The following is a 23,535-nucleotide window of genomic DNA, read 5'->3' as shown; positions in this document are numbered from 1 at the left end:
ATTCTGGATTTCATTTAATGCACTTTACGTAAATGTTATACAAAATTAACATTTAGTATCTATCAAAACATCAAAGCAAATAAAGTAAGTGATAGGTTATAAATGGAAGATTGTTACATATTTTTTCGGACGAACAAAAAAGCTTCGTTCGTTTTCGATGTCCGGCGATAGGGTAATAACCTTTAGCTTCACAGTTTTATCAAGATGGCGCCTATTTATTTCGTGATAACATTTATTAAATTTAAAAGGGTGAATGTACAGCTCTTTTGTCATAAAATAAAACTAATTCCTATAACCATATATCAAGGCATCACTTTGTCACAAATATGTGACATTAATGTAACTATTTATTTTTTATTATTATTATTTATATTTAATAATTAGTCTAATTCTCATTTACTCCCATTTTACGACCTGTGCTCTCAAAGAGGTCAGATTTTATTACAATGTGTCATTTTAACAATCGTTGTAATATTTTTTATTATGTACAGTTGTAGTTTTCCTAAATAATTAAATACGTAAACATAATATGACCATGTTTTTTTTATTATTTTATTTACCCCAACCTAAAGCCACCACTTATAGAAAAATTGGTGTATTATATACAAAGAATAAATATAATTATCAAAAGAAGCAAACGATACTTATTTTAACAGCTCCTAATAGATACCGGACTGTTTATATTTCGTGCGATAGAGATAACGCTCTAGGAAGCCGAAATTAGCCTATTGTCTCTTTCTAAAGTTCGATGTGCAATATTTTTTGCCCGGGTATTGTATTTCGAATTATAAATGCGCTTTTTCTTAATATTATTGTCATTAAATTATATAATATTTCCAAAACCATTGATTTTCAGGTAGTAGTATGGTCCGCTTTAATTAACAGAAATTGAGCCAGAAATATACTCCTTTAAAGCTATTTACCTAAACCAATCAGATTGTATTTCCTTCACAAAATACGATACAAAAAAGATTTTACCTTCGTTTCCTACCAGCATATTGCCTAGATAACCTTACGTATGCCCTCGATTGGACGGCGGTGGCGTTTTAACGACGTAACAATGAATAATGTTCTCTTTATATGGTTTCTCGTTTTCAGAACCGCCATAAGGTAGTGGAAATGACAGGCGGTAGGTACATCGCTAGAGGCATTGACGCATTATTTAAATACACATACATTAGTAGTAATTTGTGCTTTTATGAAAAAAATCTTCTGTAAATGTCAAGTCTCCTACATTGTGAAAACTGAGTTGTATGAGATGCCTTCCAATTAAAGCATTACATATGGTGGTTCCTGGTAATTTTAGAGTACGGTGTCTAGCAGTAGTAAAATAAAAAAATAAAAGTGGAATATCACCGCGTATAAGCGTAGTATATCGCTGATATAAAAAGACGAAGACCTTAAAAAGAATTATAATAAACAATCTCGCTTTGAAAAATTGACGCACGTTCGCCTCGAATAAGACTGTGATTGTTGTTTTATTCCAATAAAAGTGCACTTTAATAAATTAAATAGTTGTTTAAATATATATTTATATTATTAAATACAGTTGCCGTCTGTAAACGTATCTTGCTATCGAACAAGATTTTTTAGTGCACTATTTACGAATAGGTATATTGAAACTTGTTTACTTCATTGCTGAAATCGCTAAATAATAATCTCAGTAAACTCACAGGCTGTTAACAGTTTCGGACGTGTCTGTAATTTTTTTATTTAATTTGTCCTAATTATTTTCTGTATTTTTTTACAAACACATTTTACAACAAAATAATTTCATTGTTGCAGGCTAAGCTGGCCGTCGGAATATCTTAACGTGCTACAACGGAAGAAACCTCAAAAGTTCACGGCTAACTTTGGAACGCATCGATCGTCACAGACGCTGGCGTCACCTTTGATACGAATGTATTGATGGCTCGAGCGAACGAAAGGTGAAAGGTGTTGGGACTAGGTGGCCGACACTTGTGTGATGTGCAGGCAACACCACATGGAAGTGCAGTTGGAGGTCACCTGATTGGTCCCTTTGTATGAGCCGGATAGACCTAGGATCTACCTGCTAGGTCTGAATGCGGCGGAACGATGAAGTTCTCAACGGGCTCGAGTTCGAGCAGTCTGGCCAGCGACTCGCTGTCGAGGAAATCCACTTTGTGCATCTACACGGAAGTAGATGCCACAATGCCGCCTCCGCCTTGCGAGAGGGTGAGTTTTTCTTTATCATAAAATAAACTAAATTTATCTATTTCATTACAAAAAAATTGTCAAACCATTCTACTTGCCACTATTGTAGGCAACTGTGTACACCAATGTTTTCTAAAATGGTCCAAGTGGACCCCTGGAGTCTTAGAAATACTCGACGAGGGTCTACGTTGGCATATCAAAAAAATGAGGGTTAACAATTCCTAAGCAGAGAAACGAAAACTTATTTGCTTTTGATAGTGAAGAAGAACTGACTTAAATAATAATGTAGGCAAATAATATTTTAAAATGCACTGTAAATGTTACTTTTAAAAACTTACATATTCCATATTATTATAACGTGTTAAGACTTACAAAGCGCCGCGGCCGTACGCTTGTTCAGACGGTACGTACACAGAGAAGAAATACGACATGTGGTGTGTGTGATTGCAATCTCGCATGAACGTTTTGAGTCTTCACCGATGTAAATACGAATGCCAAGGATAAGCATTATTTATTTGTTTGTTTGTTTGCCAGTGTCGGAAAAAGGAAAGGGAATTTAGTAGAAATTTGTAGAATACCCACTGGAACCAACCATATTTTTATAGTGATCTACGAAAATGAAAACTTTGTAAATGTCTCAAAATTATCATTAAATCGTTAAAAAAAAATGTAAAACTTAGTAACTTTAGGGTAAAGGACTTTTAAGTAAACTCAATTGATAATCAATTACTTTAATTGTCATAAGAACTTCAAAGTGATCACAGAAAATTCCAATGAATTTCTTATTTATTTTACTTTCACAGATCATTTGCGTAGCTTGAGTTAAAAGAACTCATTATAAAGAAGCTCAATTTCATACTAATTTCTACCAGTTTAGCAACTTCTAGCATTCTCTATACTTACACGAGTAATCACGAGTAATGAATAAATAATGTTATTTGATCTTTTTTAATCTAATACCATATGTTCTCCTTTATTCGCTTATCGAGCTTAACATTGTTACTTAAGAAGAAAATCCTTTATTTTTAGACAATTTCAAATTTCGAAGTCATTCACGATAATGTATCTGTATAAAAAATTAAATCAATGTAGTCGAAAATGATATTTAAATGTTCTTGTTGGTTATTAAATTTTGTATAATGAACGTATAATTGCCATGAAGAGGAGATGCTTTATAATCGCAAAATAATAAACTATGTGATTCGATTACGAATCGAGAAGCGAAAGTATCGAGTGGTGTTGTGTTAAAATTAAATCGGCTCAAGGAGCTGAACGATTTGCTTTCGATTTTTCCACCGGCGCGTATAGCACATTAACTTTCAATTTCATGCGGCGATAATAATAATATCGCATTAACCAAAACAATGCAAAAAGCGGCGTGTCCGGACACGGGAGAGTACGGCCCAGCATCCGAGAGAAAGTACAATGTCATCTGCCTGAGATCAGCAGCGAACCAGCTGTTCATATTATGCGTTGCCTTATTCGGCCAGTGTCATCTTTTTCACTTTTTAGCCTTTTAAATGTCGTCTCATTAAATCAACAGGCTGATTGGTTATAAATGTAAGACCTTTAAAAAGGGTAAATATATAGTAGTACTTATAAATATATATATATATATATATATATATATATATATATATATATTCATATACATACATATATACACACACATATATATGTATATACATAGAAAGCAATTTTTTACAGAAATAATATATTGATAATACAGTAAGGAAAGGCGTTTTCAAAACTCGGATTACTACATATTAAATTTAATTACTCTTTACTATCTGTATCTATAGACATATAGACTATAGACATAGAGCCAGAAATTTTTGGCCTGACGTATTCCAGTAAAAAATAACATATTTAAGAGAGATCACTTTATACAAGATGATTGGAAATAGTTGAAATGTTAATGGTTATTGCCGACAAATGAGGCAGTTTCACCGTTTTAAAGCTTTTACACTTATAACCAATCACTTTGTATAAACATCTTGCTGTAGAGCCACGAGATGTTTTAATAAATAAATTATTTTATAAAGGAAAGTTCCACCGTGTTTTGTGGCAGATCTAGTCTTAAATAAATAACATACAAAACAATTATGGCAACTTAATTATACCATCGCATGCAGTGACGGGTTGTGGGTAGACGATAGACGTATCATTATTCCATGGTGTTTGATCAACAATCATTATATCACTACTGACATTGCAACGGTTACGAAATGGTGTTTGTAAACAGCGACTCTATGATCGCTAATTATGATTGCGCAAGTAATGTTGACGGTGAGATCCCATAGAGCGTTTGGATAAATGGCCCTCGTGTCCTCGTTTCGATGTTGGCCAATACCTTGTTGGATTTCGTGATTGTGCTCTGTTCCGAGCGTCTTCTAACGTGCCGTGCCGCTGTATCAAGGCCGTCAATTGTCTCAATTATCGCACGTGACGATCTGCTCTTGCACTTTCACGATTGTAGCATAAATGCAATTTAACGGTCGCTGCCTCTTATCAGTCAAATTAAAAGGTTCATGTACTTTTGTAACAACTTTAATGTTTTACATGGATACATTTTTCAACGTCACTCTTACGTTAAAGATGTTTATTAGGTTCACTGTCAAAGGTCTAATAGAACAATGAAATAAATATTCGATTTATTCAATTACACACTTCACCAAAAAATAAGATTTCTATCACGTACACTGAAAGACAATAATAATGTGATTATACTATAATGCTTTATGATATATCTCGTGTTTAATTCAATTTTAACACGCCTTTTCTTAGGTTTGATTATTGCGAAATATTTGACCTCTGTCTCGCCTGATGTTAAGCCATGACGAGGTCTACGATGATACATGCTAGCCTAAAAGACACCCATTCACACTTTTCTTGAATACTCCTAGGTTACAATTCTTTTGGAATAATGACGCCGGTAGGTTTTTCCACTCCTTAGCTGTTTTCACTATAAAAGTATTAGGAAAAATTAGACTAAGAGAATTGTAAATAGGTGTTTATGTACTCTCATTTGTATGGGAAAACAAAGGTATTGTTATATTCTTAAGAACCTTCCTCGTTCCTTAAATGCAAATTTAAATCAAATGAATTAGACGTAAAAATTTTTAAGTTTTGTGCTTATCCAACATATTTGGCGATATATAAATATATATAAAACATAACTTTTATTTGTGTTAGCCTAGAAGAGGATTCGAATCGTGAAGTACAACGCGTCCCCAATGCGGGTAGTAGAGCAATTACTTCAAATGTTTTTTTTTTATCTTAGGTTATATATCGGTTTCTTTACTTTTTGTTACTCTGACCGTAAATCATAAGAGTTTAGTGGTCACCACTATCTTCATATTAAAAAATACCAAATTAAAAAAAATCCCGTTGAGCAAAAGAATAAAAAACAATGCTGTCAAAAGAATTCCTTTAAAAAATGCCGATCTTTATATTCTTCGCTGGCCACACGACTCGTTTCGAGACTCGTTTGAGTCACGCCGCGATCCACACTTTTTCTCGTCGCATTAATAAACGAACTGAAATTCGATGGGACGTTCGGTGTCCAGCGTCGGACAGAAAAATAATCTCCGGATGATCGACCGAGTGACAGATCACTTTCGCCGTTGTGTACGTAGGTGTTCGCTCGATCACCGGATCAGCCGACTGTTAACTGCCCCCTATTGTTCCGACGTACACGTTTAATGAACTTTTACCGCGTTATTCGAAAGCTGTATTATTAATGGACTCCATTCGCGGATCTCGGAACGCTTAATTGATATTTGCGTGCTTGTCTGTACGTCTAGCAGTTTTTATATCGTTAATAATTATTGCTTTTGCAATCTTCCTTGGAAACGGTCTGCAAACGGTTGAACTATTCTTTATTATACCTTTGCCATGGAATTTTTTTATGATTGTGATTTAAATTTTTTTCCATTTCGATCAAATTACTGTCATCTTTTATGTACGTCATAAAAAGATTGTAAGAAAAGTTTAATTTTTTAGAAACTATTATAGAATAATATTGAGCTCTTGGACCCAGGTCTAAGAAGACACCGCAACAAACTCTGACGGGTTTTTATGTAATCAATGCAGCATTAACTTAAAAGTTTTACGTTATATTTTTTTAAGAGTTTTTGGTTAATAAATTATCACGTGATCACTAAGATAAATTACACGAGAGTGTACAGTGAAACCGTTATTCACAAAAAGGGTTACTAATATTGTGGAGACTAGTGAAGGAGCAAGATGCCTATACATATATACATCGCTATTTTTTTGGTTTTTTAATTTTGATATCGGCTGATTACTTAAGATATGAGATATAAGATCATATAACAGGTTGTCAAATATCTCCCTTCCGCTTTTTTGCTCTTTATTCAATGCATTATAAAAAGTGTTACAGTGATCGGATTTAGTTCAAATATGCGCCGTTTTGTTCGATAATCTGTTTCCATCTAGACGGCAACTTCATAATACCTCCCTCGTAGAAGCCCCCCTCCTTATTTGCGAAGAACTCGGACAGCCACTTTTCACAAACCTCTTTTGAGTTCAACTTTACACCACCAAGGGCGTTCGCCATGGACAGGAACAGGTGGTAATCACTTGGCGCTATGTCCGGGCTATATGGTGGATGTGATAAAACCTCCCATCCGAGCTCCCGTAGCTTCTGACGAGTCATCAACGAAGTGTGTGGTCTGGCGTTGACCTGGTGGAACACTACACCCTTTCTGTTAGCCAATTCTGGACGCTTCTGGTCGATCGCCTGCTTCAAGCGGTCCATTTGTTCGCGGTAGATGATAGAATTAAGCGTCTGGCCATATGGGAGCAGCTCATAGTGGATGATTCCCTTCCAATCCCACCAAACACACAGCAAAACCTTCCTGGTCTTCAATCCCGGCTTGGCCACTGTTTGGGACGATTCACCGGCCTTCGACCACGACCGTTTTCGCTTGATATTGTCGTATGTGATCCATTTTTCGTCGCCAGTCACCATCCGCTTCAAGAATGGGTCGAGTTCGTTCCGTTTCAGCAGCATATCGCAGGCGTTGATTCGGCCCAGAAGGTTTTTTTGCGTCAAATCATGCGGCACCCAAACATCAAGCTTTTTTTGTATCCAGCCTTCTGCAGATGGTTTAAAATGGTTTGGTGACTAACTCCCATCTCCTGGGCGATGTCACGAGATGCCACATGCCGGTCTAACTCGATGTAGTCCATGATTTGATCGGTATTTGTCGTCACAGGTCTTCCGCCGGCTGGCTTATCCATGGTGTCGTTTTCGCCGGCTCTGAATCGTCGAAACCATTCCTCCGCGGTTCGAAGTGATAGAGTACCATCCCCCAAAACACCATTAATCTCACGGAACGTTTCTCTAGCGGATTTGCCTTTAACGAAGGAAAACTTTAAAATAGCGCGAATTTCGGCGTTAGTGAACTCCATGTTTACACGTCTATAACTGTTGAACGCAATATCCAAACTAATCATGCATAGCGTCATTTTGTAGGTTATGTCAAGACCTTTCAAATTATGTATAGTATTGCCAGATACGAGCTCTGCAGCGCTTTGTACATAGCCGCGAAATTCAAAAGACAAAAAGGCGGAAGGGAGATATTTGACAACCTATTATATTAACTATTGTCATATTTCTTCTTCTTAAAACCTTTTCTTGTAGTGTTTAAGTATATAAGCATATTTTAAATTGCGTTAAGAATTCTCTTTTGTAATTCACAAGTAATTAAGTTAGTTGGGTCTTTAATTATATTTGGAAAACAAAGAAGTATATTAAAAAAGGTTTACCTACAAATATCTTACGCTCTGCAATGTTTTCACAGATTACTTAACATACACACACAAGTTAGGGCCTATTTAAATGATAGTTTTATCATCGATGACTTCAATCTCGAATTCGTTCCGCCTGTTTATCGGACTGTATAGTTACGCTCTTTTTACTTTATAGTAATCCGAGACACGTCCGTTTACCGCTCGGTTGTGGTTAAGAATCGTCTCGTTATGTTCCGCGCGCATTCAATTCGACTCATTGTTTGTTAATTCAGCTCTCCTTCTCTCCGACAGAGAGACGTCTGTTTACTGATCTATTGATATCATATCGAACATGTTTACCTTTTCTATTTTGTCGTGTCTTCTTCGTGAAATTTACTTTCCATGTTTTTCATGAATTATCTGATAAAATACAAGTACGCTTGATATGTTATCATTGACGAGATTTATATAGGAGATATGAGAACTTTCTATATAACATTATGAAATAGTATTGTGTGGACATACATTGCAAATTGCTACCTAAAAATTTACATAAAAAAAATTAAGCTTACCAAAAACAGGGTCCATATATTTAGTTTCGAAGGTCGGATGACAATCGCTTAGTGGAAAAACTAGTTCTTTTGTAATTTGTTGCGTCAAATGACCGACCTGATTTAGTTACCGGAGAACAAGAGATCGTTGCAGACTGAGACATATTTCTAAACCACCCAATTATATGTATTTCGGTAATAGGTCGTTTATAACAACATATTTGGACCGTCGCGTGTTCGTCCTTGCGCGTGCGCATATGCACGACTTTTTATCTAACGAGCACACTGTTCGAGCAGTTACATCAACGCTGTCTACAGTGTGGAAAATTTACACAAGAATACATTACACACACGTGTAAAATTTATTCTCATTGTTTCAAGTTTCTAAATCGCCTTAGTGTTATACCGGGAATCGGTAACTTCGTATCTAATTCTCGGAACCTTCATGTGAATCCAGCAGCTAGCGACGCAATGTCTTTTGCCATGTTTTTCAAGACTGCAATTACCAATTATGTGTGCGCCGTTCAGAGATCAGGTTTTCACGTGTCGGTTACTGCCTTGTTATCGACGCTTTCATCTTTAACATTTAGACTTCTATGGTTACTTGTGGCATTGTGCCTCTCGTGATTTTATTGAACTTAATATATTACTATTCTATTAAACGTACAAACCTTGCTTACATAAATAAAAATGTGTTGCTTAGCACAAAACTCGAGAATGACTAGGCTAGTTCGGCTAATTTTTTTCCGATATTCGTAAGATAAAAACATGTAAATAGTGTAACCATATAGTAAATTAAAACACCAATCCATCCGTACTGTGTATAACATTAAATCGTTCCGTGCCACGGCAATTTTTAAAGATTTTCCAAAAACGCGAAAATAGAAAACTTATTTTTGTTGCTAATCGTTTGGCATCAAATATATGTAATTACAATGATCACTTCGGAATCGTTTAAATATATATATTTTTGTATTGAAATGCGAATGGCTAATAGCTTATGACACTACGAAGTCCGTTAGGGTCATGATTGCTAGTGTAAACAATACACTCAGTTTTAAAATTAGAATTTTAATGTCATCAGATTATCATAGAATTTAACGTAACAATGCAGTTGAGTGGCGATGTATGTAACTGATAGGTGTTGTTTATTAAACAAACACACGTATCTTGCCACCAAGGTGCGCGTGTCAGCCCACGTGTCCACCGTCTGTAACGTTGTACGGCTTTAAGCCGATACCCGCAGCCTAACGCTTACCATGCGGGCCTTCCGGCAACGGCGCGACGGGTGAAACCGGCATGCAAATAGCTATCCGATTATTTCTCCATCGATATATGCACTTGTCTCGATGGCTTATCGATCACGTATCGATTTAATGCCACTCGCGCCGTTTAGGCGGACCGTTCTGCTTTCTATTCACATCGGTATGGTGTCGAACATTATATTTATGGATTTAGAGAACACAGCGCATGGTATCTTGTGCGTCTGAAGTGGGTCATCTTTTATTAAAGAGATAACTGTAGATTTCTTGTTGATTTATCGCCTTCTATGGTTGCATTGGTTATTTGTATTATTAAAATGTAAGTTTTTCATCGAATTCGATAACATATTTGGGACTCAAATATACAGGATGATTGGTTATAAGTGTAACCTTTAAAGAAGTAATATATTACTTGAATCTGTACAAAATCAACGGTCTCTATAGAAAAAATAGCGTAATGAAAGATGATATTATAGAAAGACAAGCGTTTTCAACATTCTAATTACTGCTTATTAAAACTTAATTATTGTGTACCATCAGCCTCTGCAAACTTTGTACTGTCAGAAATTATTTACCTGTCGAAATCTAATAGAAAAATAAATAAATAATATTTTTTTCTGAGTGAATATACGGGGTGTTTGATTATAGATATAAAAGCTTTAAATATTTTTCTGGCAAATAAGCTGTACATTCGCCGCATCACTCTGTATTTTAAATTTTGTGTTACCAGACCCATAATTACTTAAATACAGTAATTTATGCTTACGAAGACATTGCAGTTAATCGTGATATTGCGAATGCAAAATGCTATAATAATAAAACAATAAAATTTACAAGTGTTGACCTGTATTTCGTTACATAAATTGCATTACACCGTCTTATACAACCGAGATTTCATTCGGTCTCATTGGCATCACCGGCAGGAAGCGGTCGATAGTTCTACTATTCTGTTCTCGTTACTCGCAATGTGTCGATTCGACATACAAATGGTGGATTAAACGCAATTTCTCATCCCGAAACTGTACGAACATATTTGTTCTATAATCTCATTCGTACATATTAAATAACACTGATGATTTTTCTGAATCTCGTCTATAGTTGAGATAATCATAAGTTACATCTTCATTAGTTAAAGCATCATTAAGCAAGTTCATGTACAATAAGTAACATCGGAAACGGAAGACTGCATCATGATAGTGCTTGAGCAGTAGGATACTCCAGCGGTGGAGGAATAAGACTTGTGATCGTCGGTTGCGGGTTAGATTACGAGAATACAATCTCATATAATTTACTCTTTAATCATATAATTTTAATTATATAGGATTACCGCTACTTGCAAATTTCCTGAGGTTGGACAGCAGCGTCCTGTACATACCATAATACCATACTGCGATCCCCAACTAGCTAACCAAGCTTGACGACTATCGTATATTCCCATAGATATCTCTAGGGCAGCCCTATGCCTTGCAATGGACGTCTATGGGCTGTAACGACTATTGTCGCTGTATAAGACGCTCAATACTATTGTAATTGTACTATCTAGTGTGTTCTGTTAATGTTTTCTAGTTAGCGACACCATGACCAATAAATATTTTTGGCCCCCTAAGAAATGAGTTCAGTATCATCCTTTCTTGGCTTACAAGGGAAAATATTTAAGCTAGATTTTTGACAAAAATTGGATTATGTTTTTTACTAACCCTGTTTTTTCCACGTACAACTTAATACTCTGTAAAATTGAATCGATTTTCTACTGTAGGAGGTCAGTTTTTAGGACCGGATTTTTGCTGATATTCAAGTGGCATTTGTAAATTCCGCGCATTAATGGTGGCGGTGCACAGAGGACGCCTGGTCTTAGACATATTTAAAATTAGCGAAGATCTTAGGCTTTGGGGCGCTGTCGAACTCATAGGTCGCTACGGCAGACTCTCCATGAACGAGCTAGTCGTAGTTGAAGCGGCTGTGGATTCGATGATGAAAAAACGTAAGCTGTCCACGTAAGAGCGAGCATGTTAAAGCATTTCTCCGATGTATTAACCATATTGACGCTAAGTGAATCTTGACTAGGTATGTCTCGTTTAAAAGCCCTTTACGCATATACTGCCGTGCTTAATAATTATAACAGTACTGTGTATAATCCGTTCCACATAATTCTTAAAATAGACCAGCTCATATGTCGACTCGTCCCGTTTACAGCAAAACGTCCGACTAATTTTCCACGCGAGAAACTAGACCCGACAGGTCGGAGACTCCGCTAACATATGGAGCGAGGTCTGTTCGCGTTACTTCTAAGAACCTATAAATAATAATACCTCTTTTCCTGCAATCTACTTCGTGTAAACTTTTTTGTCCGCAATTACTCCATTAGATGAAAACTGTTACTCAGAATTCCAAGCGAGTGACTAGCTCTAACTATATATAATTTAAAAGTATGGCCTAAATGCTGTGTTATTGCAATATTGTATTATTTTATATTTAAATACTGAATAATTGTTGTAAAAATAACATGCCAAATAGCATTTTGTAGAGCTTCTAGCGGTGTGGGTACGCCCTGCATTAGATGGATAGACGACGTAATTAAAGTCGCGGGAAGTTAGATCGGTCATCGTGGCGATCTTTGTAGGAGGCCTATATCTTGTAATGTGTGTCGATCGGCTAGAAAAAAGAAGAAAATATTTTCTTTTTAATATTAGTTATAAATTACTAATATTAAAGAGCCGCTTAACATCTTAGTTTATCTTTTATTTCCTTGTTAGGATAGTTTACCTTAGTGCTTTTAAGGCCCGTTATATGTTGAAATAGTGTATGATATTAGGACTGTCTAAAGGAATTTAGTTCTTGTTAACCCTTAAGACGTAGTTCTACCGCCAATGTGTATTGCTTGTGACGGCAATCGCTTCGGGTTGCAGTCCCTCTACGCCAGCTATGGAGAGGCGACCCTTAGACGAACTAAAGTAACAGACAGTCTAGCAGACTAGCAATTAGAAGTAGCAAGCAATTAGTGGACAGGCCACATAGCGGGTAGAAGACCATGGATCAGCAAACACAGCGTAGAACGTCCTCCCCCAGATGTTTTTCTAAAGGTACCCCAGAAGACGCTGGATGCAGTCCGCTTTCAACTGGTCATATAGCAAATCTACACGGGGAAGTCTTATGTCCAACATTCCGACAACTAAAACGATGATACGATTTTTTCTATGTAAATATATTTTATGGCGTTAAAATATATACCTGACGTCTTCACTTTTAATCAGAATGTAATTTGTCATGATATAGAAATATTTTGTTTTCTTAATCATTTGTTTAACTGACGCGCCTTTACAGGTGTTACCACAGCAATACATAACGATTGTATAATCGATGACTTCCTTGAAACAATAACTATAAAGAACAATAGTAGAATATCTATTCAAATGAAGCTTATGAAACAAACAATTTGATGATCAATTCTACGTTTCAGAATATGATTTCTCAACGCGTAATAGTTTTAAGGATATACCTCATTTCAACACGCTCACTTTACTAACTTTTTATTAGAGATATCTTTAACTAGCTTTGCATAGCAAGAGAGACAAAGTATTGTATTTTATAAACTCGTAATCATTCTTAGGTAATTTTTTTAAAGTCACACCGAAAATCCATCTAAGCTTAACTCGGTGTAAGAGTTGTCCCTTGTATATAGGAAGATAGTGGTGGCATTCGTCGTTGCAGCCCATAGACGCACACTGTACAGCATAGACCGCCCTAAAAGATATCTATGGGGGAATGTGCCATAATAGTCACGCCTGGCAAGCTAGTTGGCCATGGTAGTGTGGTATTATGGTACGCAGAGAACGATGCCACTCCTTAGGAAACTTGTTAGTGGCAATCCTATATAATGATATACAAAATGTGAATTACATAAGTATGTATCCCGGAAATCGAATCCGCGACCTGCGTTTAAAAGTCTTAGCCCGCTACCGCTGGGATATCACAGTAAAATTGCAGCATTGAACATTTATTATAACGGTTTATTACAGATTGTTAATTATTTAATTTCTTAGAGAACATGTCCTTTTATATTTATTACTGCTTATTATATACGTATCATTAGAAAGAAAAACGGAGTCAGAATAACATAAAAAAGTATAATGAAAGGTCTTATCATTCAAGGGAATTTCTTACAGACAAACCTACTTATGTTTTGAGTATTTATTATTTCGTGTTTTTTGTTCAATTGTCTTACATTTGATTTACATAAGCCAGCTGAACCTTGGACCCGTTTGGAGTATTCATTGTAACATTTAAGGCGTAAAGCACGACCGGGCCGCGATTAGACTGAATAATTAGCGACGGATCATTAACGATTAGACAACTAATCGACATTGTGCAAAAACGAACGCATAGTTTCGTGACGTCAAGTTTTTTTTTTTTAATAAATTTGATATAGAATTCTCTTATGTTTTACAATGTTAAGAATGAGCAAAAACAATTTATTTCATACATCATCATCACTTCACCCATAGAACACCCTTTGCTAGACAAAGGCCTCCACCAAAGACTTCCAGACATCAGACAAGACACTGGTTCCATGTCCACTTTTTGAGTGACACTTGACACGCGACTGTATTATTAAGTTTGGATAAATTATTACTGCATTGCGTAATACGCTATATAATTAAGAATAAATGATATTGTATATATGAAATGTATAATTTGATTTAGCAACTGATCCACAGTTCGACCATTTTAGTCACCCTCTAATCGAAATCTTAACTGCAGTTCGAGTGTCAGCCTAAACAGAGGTTTCTTCTTGGGAGCCTTTGCCTTCGTTATCATCATATTAGCCCATAATCGACCAATGCAAGGCATAGGTTTACCCCAAAGATCGCCACATTGACTTGTGTTGCTCGCATCCAGCTACATGTAGTGGACGGCTACCAACGCGTCTATCGGCTAATGGTCGTATCTTTCGGTCTTAACGGCCCACTACCAATTCAGATGAGCGCTACCACTTTCGCTGCCAAACAATGAAAAACCTTATGTATGGAGTCGAGGTTCTCAAAAACTAGGGCTTATTTACTGTAAGTAGTTTTAAGCTGAGCTTCAGCGCTAAACGAAGCAACCAACACACGATAAACCCGTAAATACTTGTGGGAAAAATCGTTAATGACAAAAGATAAAATCTTTTAAGTAGTTCTCAAGTTATAGCGCGACCAAGGGAAGTTGAGATTTATTTATTTATATATGAATATCAAAACTTGTTTTGTATATTAGACTATACAGTAAATAAATGACTATGAATAACAATTACGTTCCAATTCGAGAAGATCATTCGTACAGCGCCTAAAACGGTCGACGTTAAAGTATAACGGAAAATCATTAACCTCGTTGCTCGAACGAAACAAAATACGTTAATAACGGTGCAATATGCACGGTGTACGGTACCCCTACGGGCAATGCCACGTGACGCGACCAAGTGTAAAAATATATTTTCAATTTCAATCAAGACTTCTCTGAAAAGAGTATCTAGCGCAGAAAATTCCACATTAATATCATTAAAAATTATTTTCATACAAAATTCTATTGATTAGTTTTACAATTAACACAACGGTAGTATGTAGCGGTCAGACCACTATGCCTATGATTTATTATAATAACTATATTCCTATGTCCATAACATCAGAGTTCATTTGGCGCCATACGTTACTTTAAAACTATTACTGTTTGAAAGATGTTACTAGAAAATTTGCAACATATTAAAACAAACAATATATAGGAGAATTAATTACAGGAGTTAAAGTTTTAAAAGGGCATTTACAGCCCATTTGCTATAAATTTATGTATGGTACACTTTATACAAAAATTAATGGTTAGAGAAATAATAAACAATGTAATAATAATGTAGTAATAAAAGCGTTTTTAAAATTCGATTTACTACACATTAAAATTAATTATTATACGCTATCTGTCATTATAGACGTTGTACTGCCAGATGTTATTGGATTCTCATAGAAAAAGCTTTAAAGCTTTTTGCTAACCAATGATGTACACATTCACCCCTTTAAAGCTTTTATACCTATAACCAATCATTCCTGTATATAGCCTTCAAAAGTTAAGTTTTAACTACGACATAAGTGACGAAATAAAACTATAACTTTTATGGTTATTCAATAAATAACAGAACATTTTTATCTCTATTTAGTTATCTGTTCTACGCAATTTACTACCTGTCAAGTCTACCTGTGCAAACTTTTACGAATGAATACTTATGTAAGTGATAAATTATACCCAACCCCATTAACCACGGGGTGGCAGGGATTCTTAAAAACATACAATATATGAGATAACAATTGGTAACCGAATAGAAGAGTAACCGAATGATACATTTAACCATCACTTACGTAACTGGGACAGTCACAAACAATATTATTTTTTTGAATTCGAACGATGCGTTTGAAAGCAAAAAAATATTTTTTTTTTATTTCACAAGTGGGCCTAACTTCCTGGTGAGCAAGTTAGGCCCACTTGAATCGTCATATCAGCAGATAGACGCCTTTTACCTAGCGGGGATAAATATATATATATATATATATATATGTATATATACTCTTCTCACACGCGTTCGGAAGGCAGATATGCGCAGAGAAATGATATGCGAAGCAGCAAAAGAACTTGACACTTGCTCTTCAAAAGGCCAAGAACATTATATCGTGAACAGATGCAAGTAAAGCCGGACGTCTTCAAGAATCTTCGTCATTCGAATATTCCTTAAGCTTTTTAGTGAATAGATGGGTTTGACAAACTTTTTACTGGACCCATTATGGTAGACTAACGCAGCCTGTCTATGTAGAGCTCATCTGCTACAGCCACGTCTCAGAGCTCGTACGTTGCGTTATCCAATTAGAATATCGATATGTTACTGTCTTTGTAAGTATTCGTTTCGTTTTATGGCTTCATTTGATTTGAAAGCGGATATACATTGTTTACTTGTGATTTATGTATAGTAAGTCTCATTATAATATAAAACCATGTGCTTAGTAAAAGGTTCAGAGGTGAATACAAACTGAAAAAGGTGGAAAAATAGGACAAGTTGTCGTGTAGTCACTGGCTCTGTGGTTTTTTTAGAGGTGAGACAATATTTAAAATTTACGAATGTACGAATTTGACAAAAATACTTGAATGTGGCATATTAGCTGCCCGATTGTTTCGCAAATAATGTTCACCGAAATACTGTAATTGAGACTTCCATTGATACAAACAAATGAAATGAACAGAATGTTTCCCTACCTTAAAAACAAAGCTTTAGTCGTACTATGGAAAACAAAGTGTAAACAAGTGTATGACGTCTCCCAGACATAAGATACGCGTGAAGACCATAGGATATAAGTACAAATGTGAGCTTAGTTTAATATTTGTATATTTAAAAAAAAATATTACCGGGCGAGGAATTTTTCCCTACCGCGAATCTATACCAACTCGATCCAGTAACAGTAAAGTTTAATATATTCATGAGATCGAATTACCAGTGTTAAGTAATGAGCCAATACAGATGGACAGGGAAACTGGGCTCTCGTCGTCGCGGGTGTCATTAGCGAGATTGCATCGTCGCGAACGATACGCCTTTTCAATGCAAAGGCGTTTTGCGATCGAGTAAACGACAGGCGAATTGCAGGATCCTGCGGATGGCGTTATGCGATATGTACATATTCACAAGAAATCATTAATGATATTCTCAGAGCTACAGGATGCGGAGCATTGATACAATGATACAAAAACGTTAATGTAAAACTAGACACTTGTTAATAATTCATTAAACAATCACTCAAGTGTAAATGTTACCAGTTCAATTATCAATTAATTACGATGCGTTCTTTGAAATGTTTTGGTGTAAAAGAAATATTTTTTTTTATTATAGATTCTGTAATTTATAAAAAGGAATCGAAAAAATTTAACTACCCTCTTTCAATATTTTTTATTATTAATATATAAAGAGATTGGTTATTGTCGTGAATGTTTAAAAGGGTGAATGCATACTTTATTTGTTATCAATTAATGTACAGTACACTTAAATAAATGGTTTTGAAAATAATAATTATCTTTGATGATATTATGACGTATATATACGTTTAATAATCAATTTTGATAAAGCGTTTTCGATTACTACATATTAATATTAATGATTGTTTATTATCTGTCTCTGCAGACTTTGTACTTCTTGTTATTGGTTTGCCAAATTCCTATAAAAATAGTAAAGCTTTGATATTTCAATCCAATCGCCTTGACGGCTGATGCTCCCCTGTCTGGCTTACATATGACGAGGTACAGCGGTTTCGGTAACACACTTGAAGTTGTATTCGTTTTAAATTGTTGAAAAGGAATAGGCGTTTGTCTTCCATCTCACCTGATGGAAAGTGTAGATGAAGACGAAGGTGGTACACGCCCATCCAAAAGAAACCTATTCACTCTACTCTTAAAGGCTCAAGAGTTCAATTCATCAGGAAAAAAAGACCCAGACAGGTCGATCCAAATCTTGGCGAATAAAATTATTTTAATGATTTAATTCTGTTTTGAAGCGACAAAACTATATATTCAGTAAATGCGGGACCCTATTTGTAGATTAAGTAGTGTATTTTAAAGAGAATAGTATATAATAGGTGTTTATATTACTCGTAGTTCCACCGCAGCGCTCCCCTATCGCTTTCAGTCATCATGCGTATAACCCTCTGTATCTACGATCAAAGATTAAGAGATGTGGGTGTTTTGCGCAAGGCTCGACGTACACTCGCGTGCTATACACCGTAAAGTTTAGTTTACGCAAACCGCTGTGGGGTAATTTTATAAACGCTGTTTGGTAATGGCGTTGTTATCAAATGCTGGAATAATTATAAGCGGGGGCAAATGTAAACTTTACTAATGAACTCAAGACCAGAGGTCATTGCTAACAAATATAACAATTTTTTTTCTATTGCTTTATTTACTTTAGTGTTGCTTATCGAAGAAACAACTTCATTTACGAACTATTTAGTGTTGTGCAATATTATTGATTTTTTACAAGTTTTAAATACAAATAAGTGAATACGGTATATTATATTGATGCACACGTTATAACAACTTGATAATAAAGTTACTTAAAATAACATTGAATAGTAAAGTAAAAATAACTGGTATTTCTACGAGCAAAAGGTTTAAAATTGAACAGCTTATAAACAAATACATGGCACAGAAGAGTTTGTAAACAGTGTAGTTTCTTGTTTCGCACATACTCACGCCCATATATAATTTCAGCTCATAATCGCCCCGCTCGCCAGGCTGGTTAGCGATCGCAGTGAGGTAATATGACGCAGAGGATGCTGCTACTCATCCTCTGAAAAATTGTTTGTGATCAGTGGCAATACCACATAATCAACACACATAGTTCGAATTATTTTATTTAGGAAGGAAATCAGTAATCGAACCCAGGTATCGAACCCGCGACTTATGATGTTCCAGCTCCAGAAGCGATCTCGGTTAGGACTTACCGCAATTAGCAACTACCTACCATAGCTATAGTTATATATGTTTTGCACAAAATAATGATTGTTATAAATATTATTTCAAATGTCACAATGGAATATTGCTGCATTCGCTTCTCTATATACGATTTAATTATAAATTTTATAAGAAAAGTTATTAACCAGCTAAGCAATTCTATGTAATAAACGATATTTATATATTTTCTATTTATTAAAGGTTAAGAATTTACTTGTTTCACTTCATACCTTCATTGGATTACGTCATGGGATAATCAAGTGATACGGATAGATGATTACGTATCTACTTTATTGACGTATCGCTACTCGGTATCTTATCATCTTAATTTCCGTTACGGAAAGTTCATTCGTTGACTAAGTAATAAAAAAAAATATAAAAGTAGTTTGCTAACATGTCAAACGTATAACTTTGTGTCTTTGATTCGATTTCGTAACAATTTAATGACTTATTACGTTTCCTTTACGGATGTCGTTGCATCCGTTTCTATACGACAACTGATACGTCATATCCTTATAAGTATAACTTCAGGATTTCCAATGTCATTTTATATTCATGATATATAGCAAGTTGAAAACGTATTACATACAAAAAACAATACTAAATTATTATAATACTATAATATTGTATTGTTTATCGTTAAGCTTATAACGTTTTCACTGTTGATGTACAAAATTCAAGAGTAACAGTAAATTAGCTATAGTACGGTATGGCACAATTATAACTCTTTTTCGTATTACGCGATTGTATGTACCTCGTATAACAAGTATTTCACCCTTATAACGGTGATTCCCCACGTTACGTATAATGCGTTTTCGAAAAAGGTGAAGTTTCAACTTTTTTCTTCCTATAACATGGTAGACTAGTTGATCTACGATGTTATAAGAAGGATTTCCATACACGCCTGTAATTCAAACCGATTATCAGATAACCAATAATAAAAAAGGAAATTGTTTCTATTGATCCATTTATATATTGTGCATATAAAAATTAGAAAAAACCCGTAATTTAGATTCAGGATCGGTGTAATAATTGACCCTTGTCATTTTTATTAATTGACTATTCGCAAAAGAACCCTACCTAGTTTGTTTGTGGGCTCATCTCAAATCAGATGCGTCTTATTTTATTTATTTATTTCTTAACACTTTTTTGTACACCATAAACAATAAATAGAGGGAAAGAAACAATTCATATGGTATCTCGATCTTATAGCTTTATCGTTTTAGAAACTAATGGAGCTTAATTTGATTCTAGTTTCAATGAAATTGGAGTTTTTACGAATATTTCCCTTGACGTACAATTGATCCAAGATAAATAATAATATGCATTAATGAATGAACAAACTGTGCTACAATTTGTTGAATATACATTTAAAACATTTAGTTAATTCCTTTTTCCGTTAGTGATAATAGCGTCGTTGTACCAGTTACGGTCTGGCGCATAGCAGCTTCTGTTTGCAATGAATAAGGGTTATATTCTACAGTTTGCTGATAACGCCTATCATGTACACTGACGATATCTACCCACGTGACGCCCACGTTAGTTTTTTTTTATTTAATTTACACTTGTGTTCCAACCATTTTTGTTTGTACCCGCGTAAAGTATAATTGACATGCAATTTAGTAGCACAGAGAAAACTAGAAAGTACTCAAATGTTATTTTGGTTTTACAGACGTCCAAAGGCTATGGCTGTTAATCATTAAATTTTAAATCACATCTCGTTTGATATTTGAAATACGCAATTTATATGGTTACATTGGCAGGACTTTTTTTGCTATGGTAGTCGTGTAAATAAATTACTATTATAGATAAGCTCATTGCAAGTGTCAAGTATTTTGTCGCTCCTGCAAAACAGGTGCGTGCACGAAGTGTGTGTATATATAAATATATATATATATATATATATATATATATTCCCTTTCATAAACGCCTAGGTGGGCCCTCCACTTCGAGTACCGACAACAACTGGATGCAAACAGCGCAAAACCGCACATCGTGGCGATCTTTTGGAGGGGCCAAAGCCTTGAAGTCAGCGTTTATCGGTTGATATGATGATGATAAAGTCATTTTCATTCGTTGTAAGTCGTTATAAAACATGCGGTGAGTCATTACAAACAATAAAAAGAAGCCATTATTATTTATTAGTACATGGCAAAAGTGCGCGATAGACGGGATAGGGTAAACGCGACGTGCGTTGACCTCCCACTGGGAAATCGCTGCATGCGGGCAGCGCAGGACTGATCATCGTGACCATCTTTGGGGGAGGTCTATCCCTTGTAGTAGACATCCATCGGCTGAAAAGAAGAAGAGGGGTGCAGGATAATAATAGAAGATACATTATCACGTAGACCATTTTTATTGTTTAAAGCACGCTATCCAAATATAACGCGTGAATAGAAATCTGCAGCACCTTGAATATGAGCTGTATCGACCAATGTATGAGCCCTCAGACGATTTCGTTAGTTGTAATAGTTTGGTAACTTAAGTAGTTACATTACTTTGCTTAATAATTAGACTGAGTACAGGGACTCCCCGTATGTTGTATGGTAATTCATTTAACGGCCAATGAAAAGAGCCTTTAATGTGTAGCTATGAAAATGCATTGTTACACAGAATAATGACGTTCGAAAGACTTGATATTATTATGTTACTACTGGCAGGGCTAAAGATAAGTCCAGCAAGTAAACGCTCTAAATGTTTCGTCACTTCGTGGTATGCAATAATTTTCAGTTTATGTCACTAAAAAATTTACTATTTAAATTTTAAAAAAATTTCCTAATCTATTAAATATACTTCTTTATCAATTAAGATATTAAAGCCGTGCCATAAATACCTCATCTTTAGCAAATACCTACGTACGTTCTGTTTATCATTCATCGCTTAGCAACAATATTATTCCGCTTAACCCTCAACCGCCGCGTGTTTTTAATATTTAAAGCAAAAAATCAACCCTAGCACATTTGTTCCATTGAACGCGCATGCTAGCGCGTGCCAGTTTGACCTTTAGTTTTTGCATCGACAACGTCGGCTGACTAGATTTAATTAACATTCCGATGCAACGGCGCCGTAGGGAATTCGTCGATTTTTTTTTTAATTTGCTGTGCATTTTGGAAGTACACTTATACCATGAATAAAAGCCTACAATATTTTTATTTTCATCTTCAGTAAATATTTATTAATGGATCAATTTAGTACGTGAATTAGTAAATAAGTAGTGACAATAATATGAGAATCAAATCATTAGTTAAATCTACATTAAGTTTATGTTAAATAAGTTAGTATAAATGAGCCATGTCTTACCCTGAGAAATATCGGAATAAGAAAGCTACGAAATCGTAATTACATTTGAGTTAATTACCATTATCAATATCAGGTATTTGGTAAAAACGTATCAATAAACGTTATATAGCGTCATCATCATTGCAACCATCATATTCCACTGCTGGATATAGATTTCTCCCATAGCGGCCTGCATCCAACGCTTTCCAAACGATTTTAACCAGGTCTTCTGTGGTAGACAGAATTTAAACAGAATTATGGGTAAATATCCTACTCTACGCTTGCCATTGTACACTAGTCCAAAATGTCACTTTAACGTAAAACTCTATGAGACAAGTTGTGCCTAATGTAAAATGTTTTGTTAATCAGTATCAGTCAATATAAATATTATACTGTTATATAACGAATGATTTTAAATTTGACATTATTTATACCTCGCATATTGTTATAAGGTATGCCTTTTTTAGATTTATCTTTGTAGGTTCTTGGAATAAATTATCGATTCATAAATCCGAACTGGTTTCGCGTGGTAATGAAAATTGCGTTCGTGACAAGGTTTATAAAGAAATCTTACTTCATCTCATCAGCCCATAAACGTCAAAACATAGGCCTTCACTCTCTCTCCCACTCTCTGCGACCCTAATTATGTCGTTGGTCCTATAGGGGGGGCATTCCCACGCCATATCTTACGTCGATCTTTCTACAGTCGTTACAACCACATAGATGTAAAGGGATTAAATCAATTTCGTAACCACCAGATAAACATAATAAAGAACCCACGCAAGATAACAAAATAATTGCATAATCCCCAAGTGACAGATCAACTGTCTTTAATAATTCAAGCAATCCGACACTTTCTTGTTGCGTGCTTATGGAGTGACAATGACGGCATTACTTCGCGTTACATAATACAGTAAAAGTTCCAGCGTGCTACAAATGTCGTTATAATAAAAAATGTACCGAACAAGAGAGGAGGAAATCCTGTACGAATTACATTTAAA

The 23,535-nt window shown here is 35.3% G+C and overlaps 1 protein-coding gene across 1 annotated transcript in view; it reads left to right on the top strand.

Annotated features, from left to right (window-relative positions):
• The window catches only part of LOC137929384 (uncharacterized), an 80,328-nt gene that overhangs the window by 25,947 nt on the left and 30,846 nt on the right, over positions 1-23,535 (top strand). The window contains exon 2 of the mRNA XM_068772299.1: positions 1,786-2,196. Within this exon, the coding sequence (XP_068628400.1) occupies positions 2,077-2,196 (120 nt within the window). The 5' untranslated portion in view covers positions 1,786-2,076. The remainder of the gene's footprint in view (positions 1-1,785; positions 2,197-23,535) is intronic.

This window comes from Battus philenor, unplaced genomic scaffold, assembly GCF_028537555.1.
Source record: "Battus philenor isolate CCGP_79_NKW_IND1 unplaced genomic scaffold, ilBatPhil1.0.hap1 SCAF_5, whole genome shotgun sequence".
In the NCBI taxonomy this organism is placed as follows: domain Eukaryota; kingdom Metazoa; phylum Arthropoda; class Insecta; order Lepidoptera; family Papilionidae; genus Battus; species Battus philenor.
This window is presented reverse-complemented; position numbering and strand designations above follow the sequence as displayed.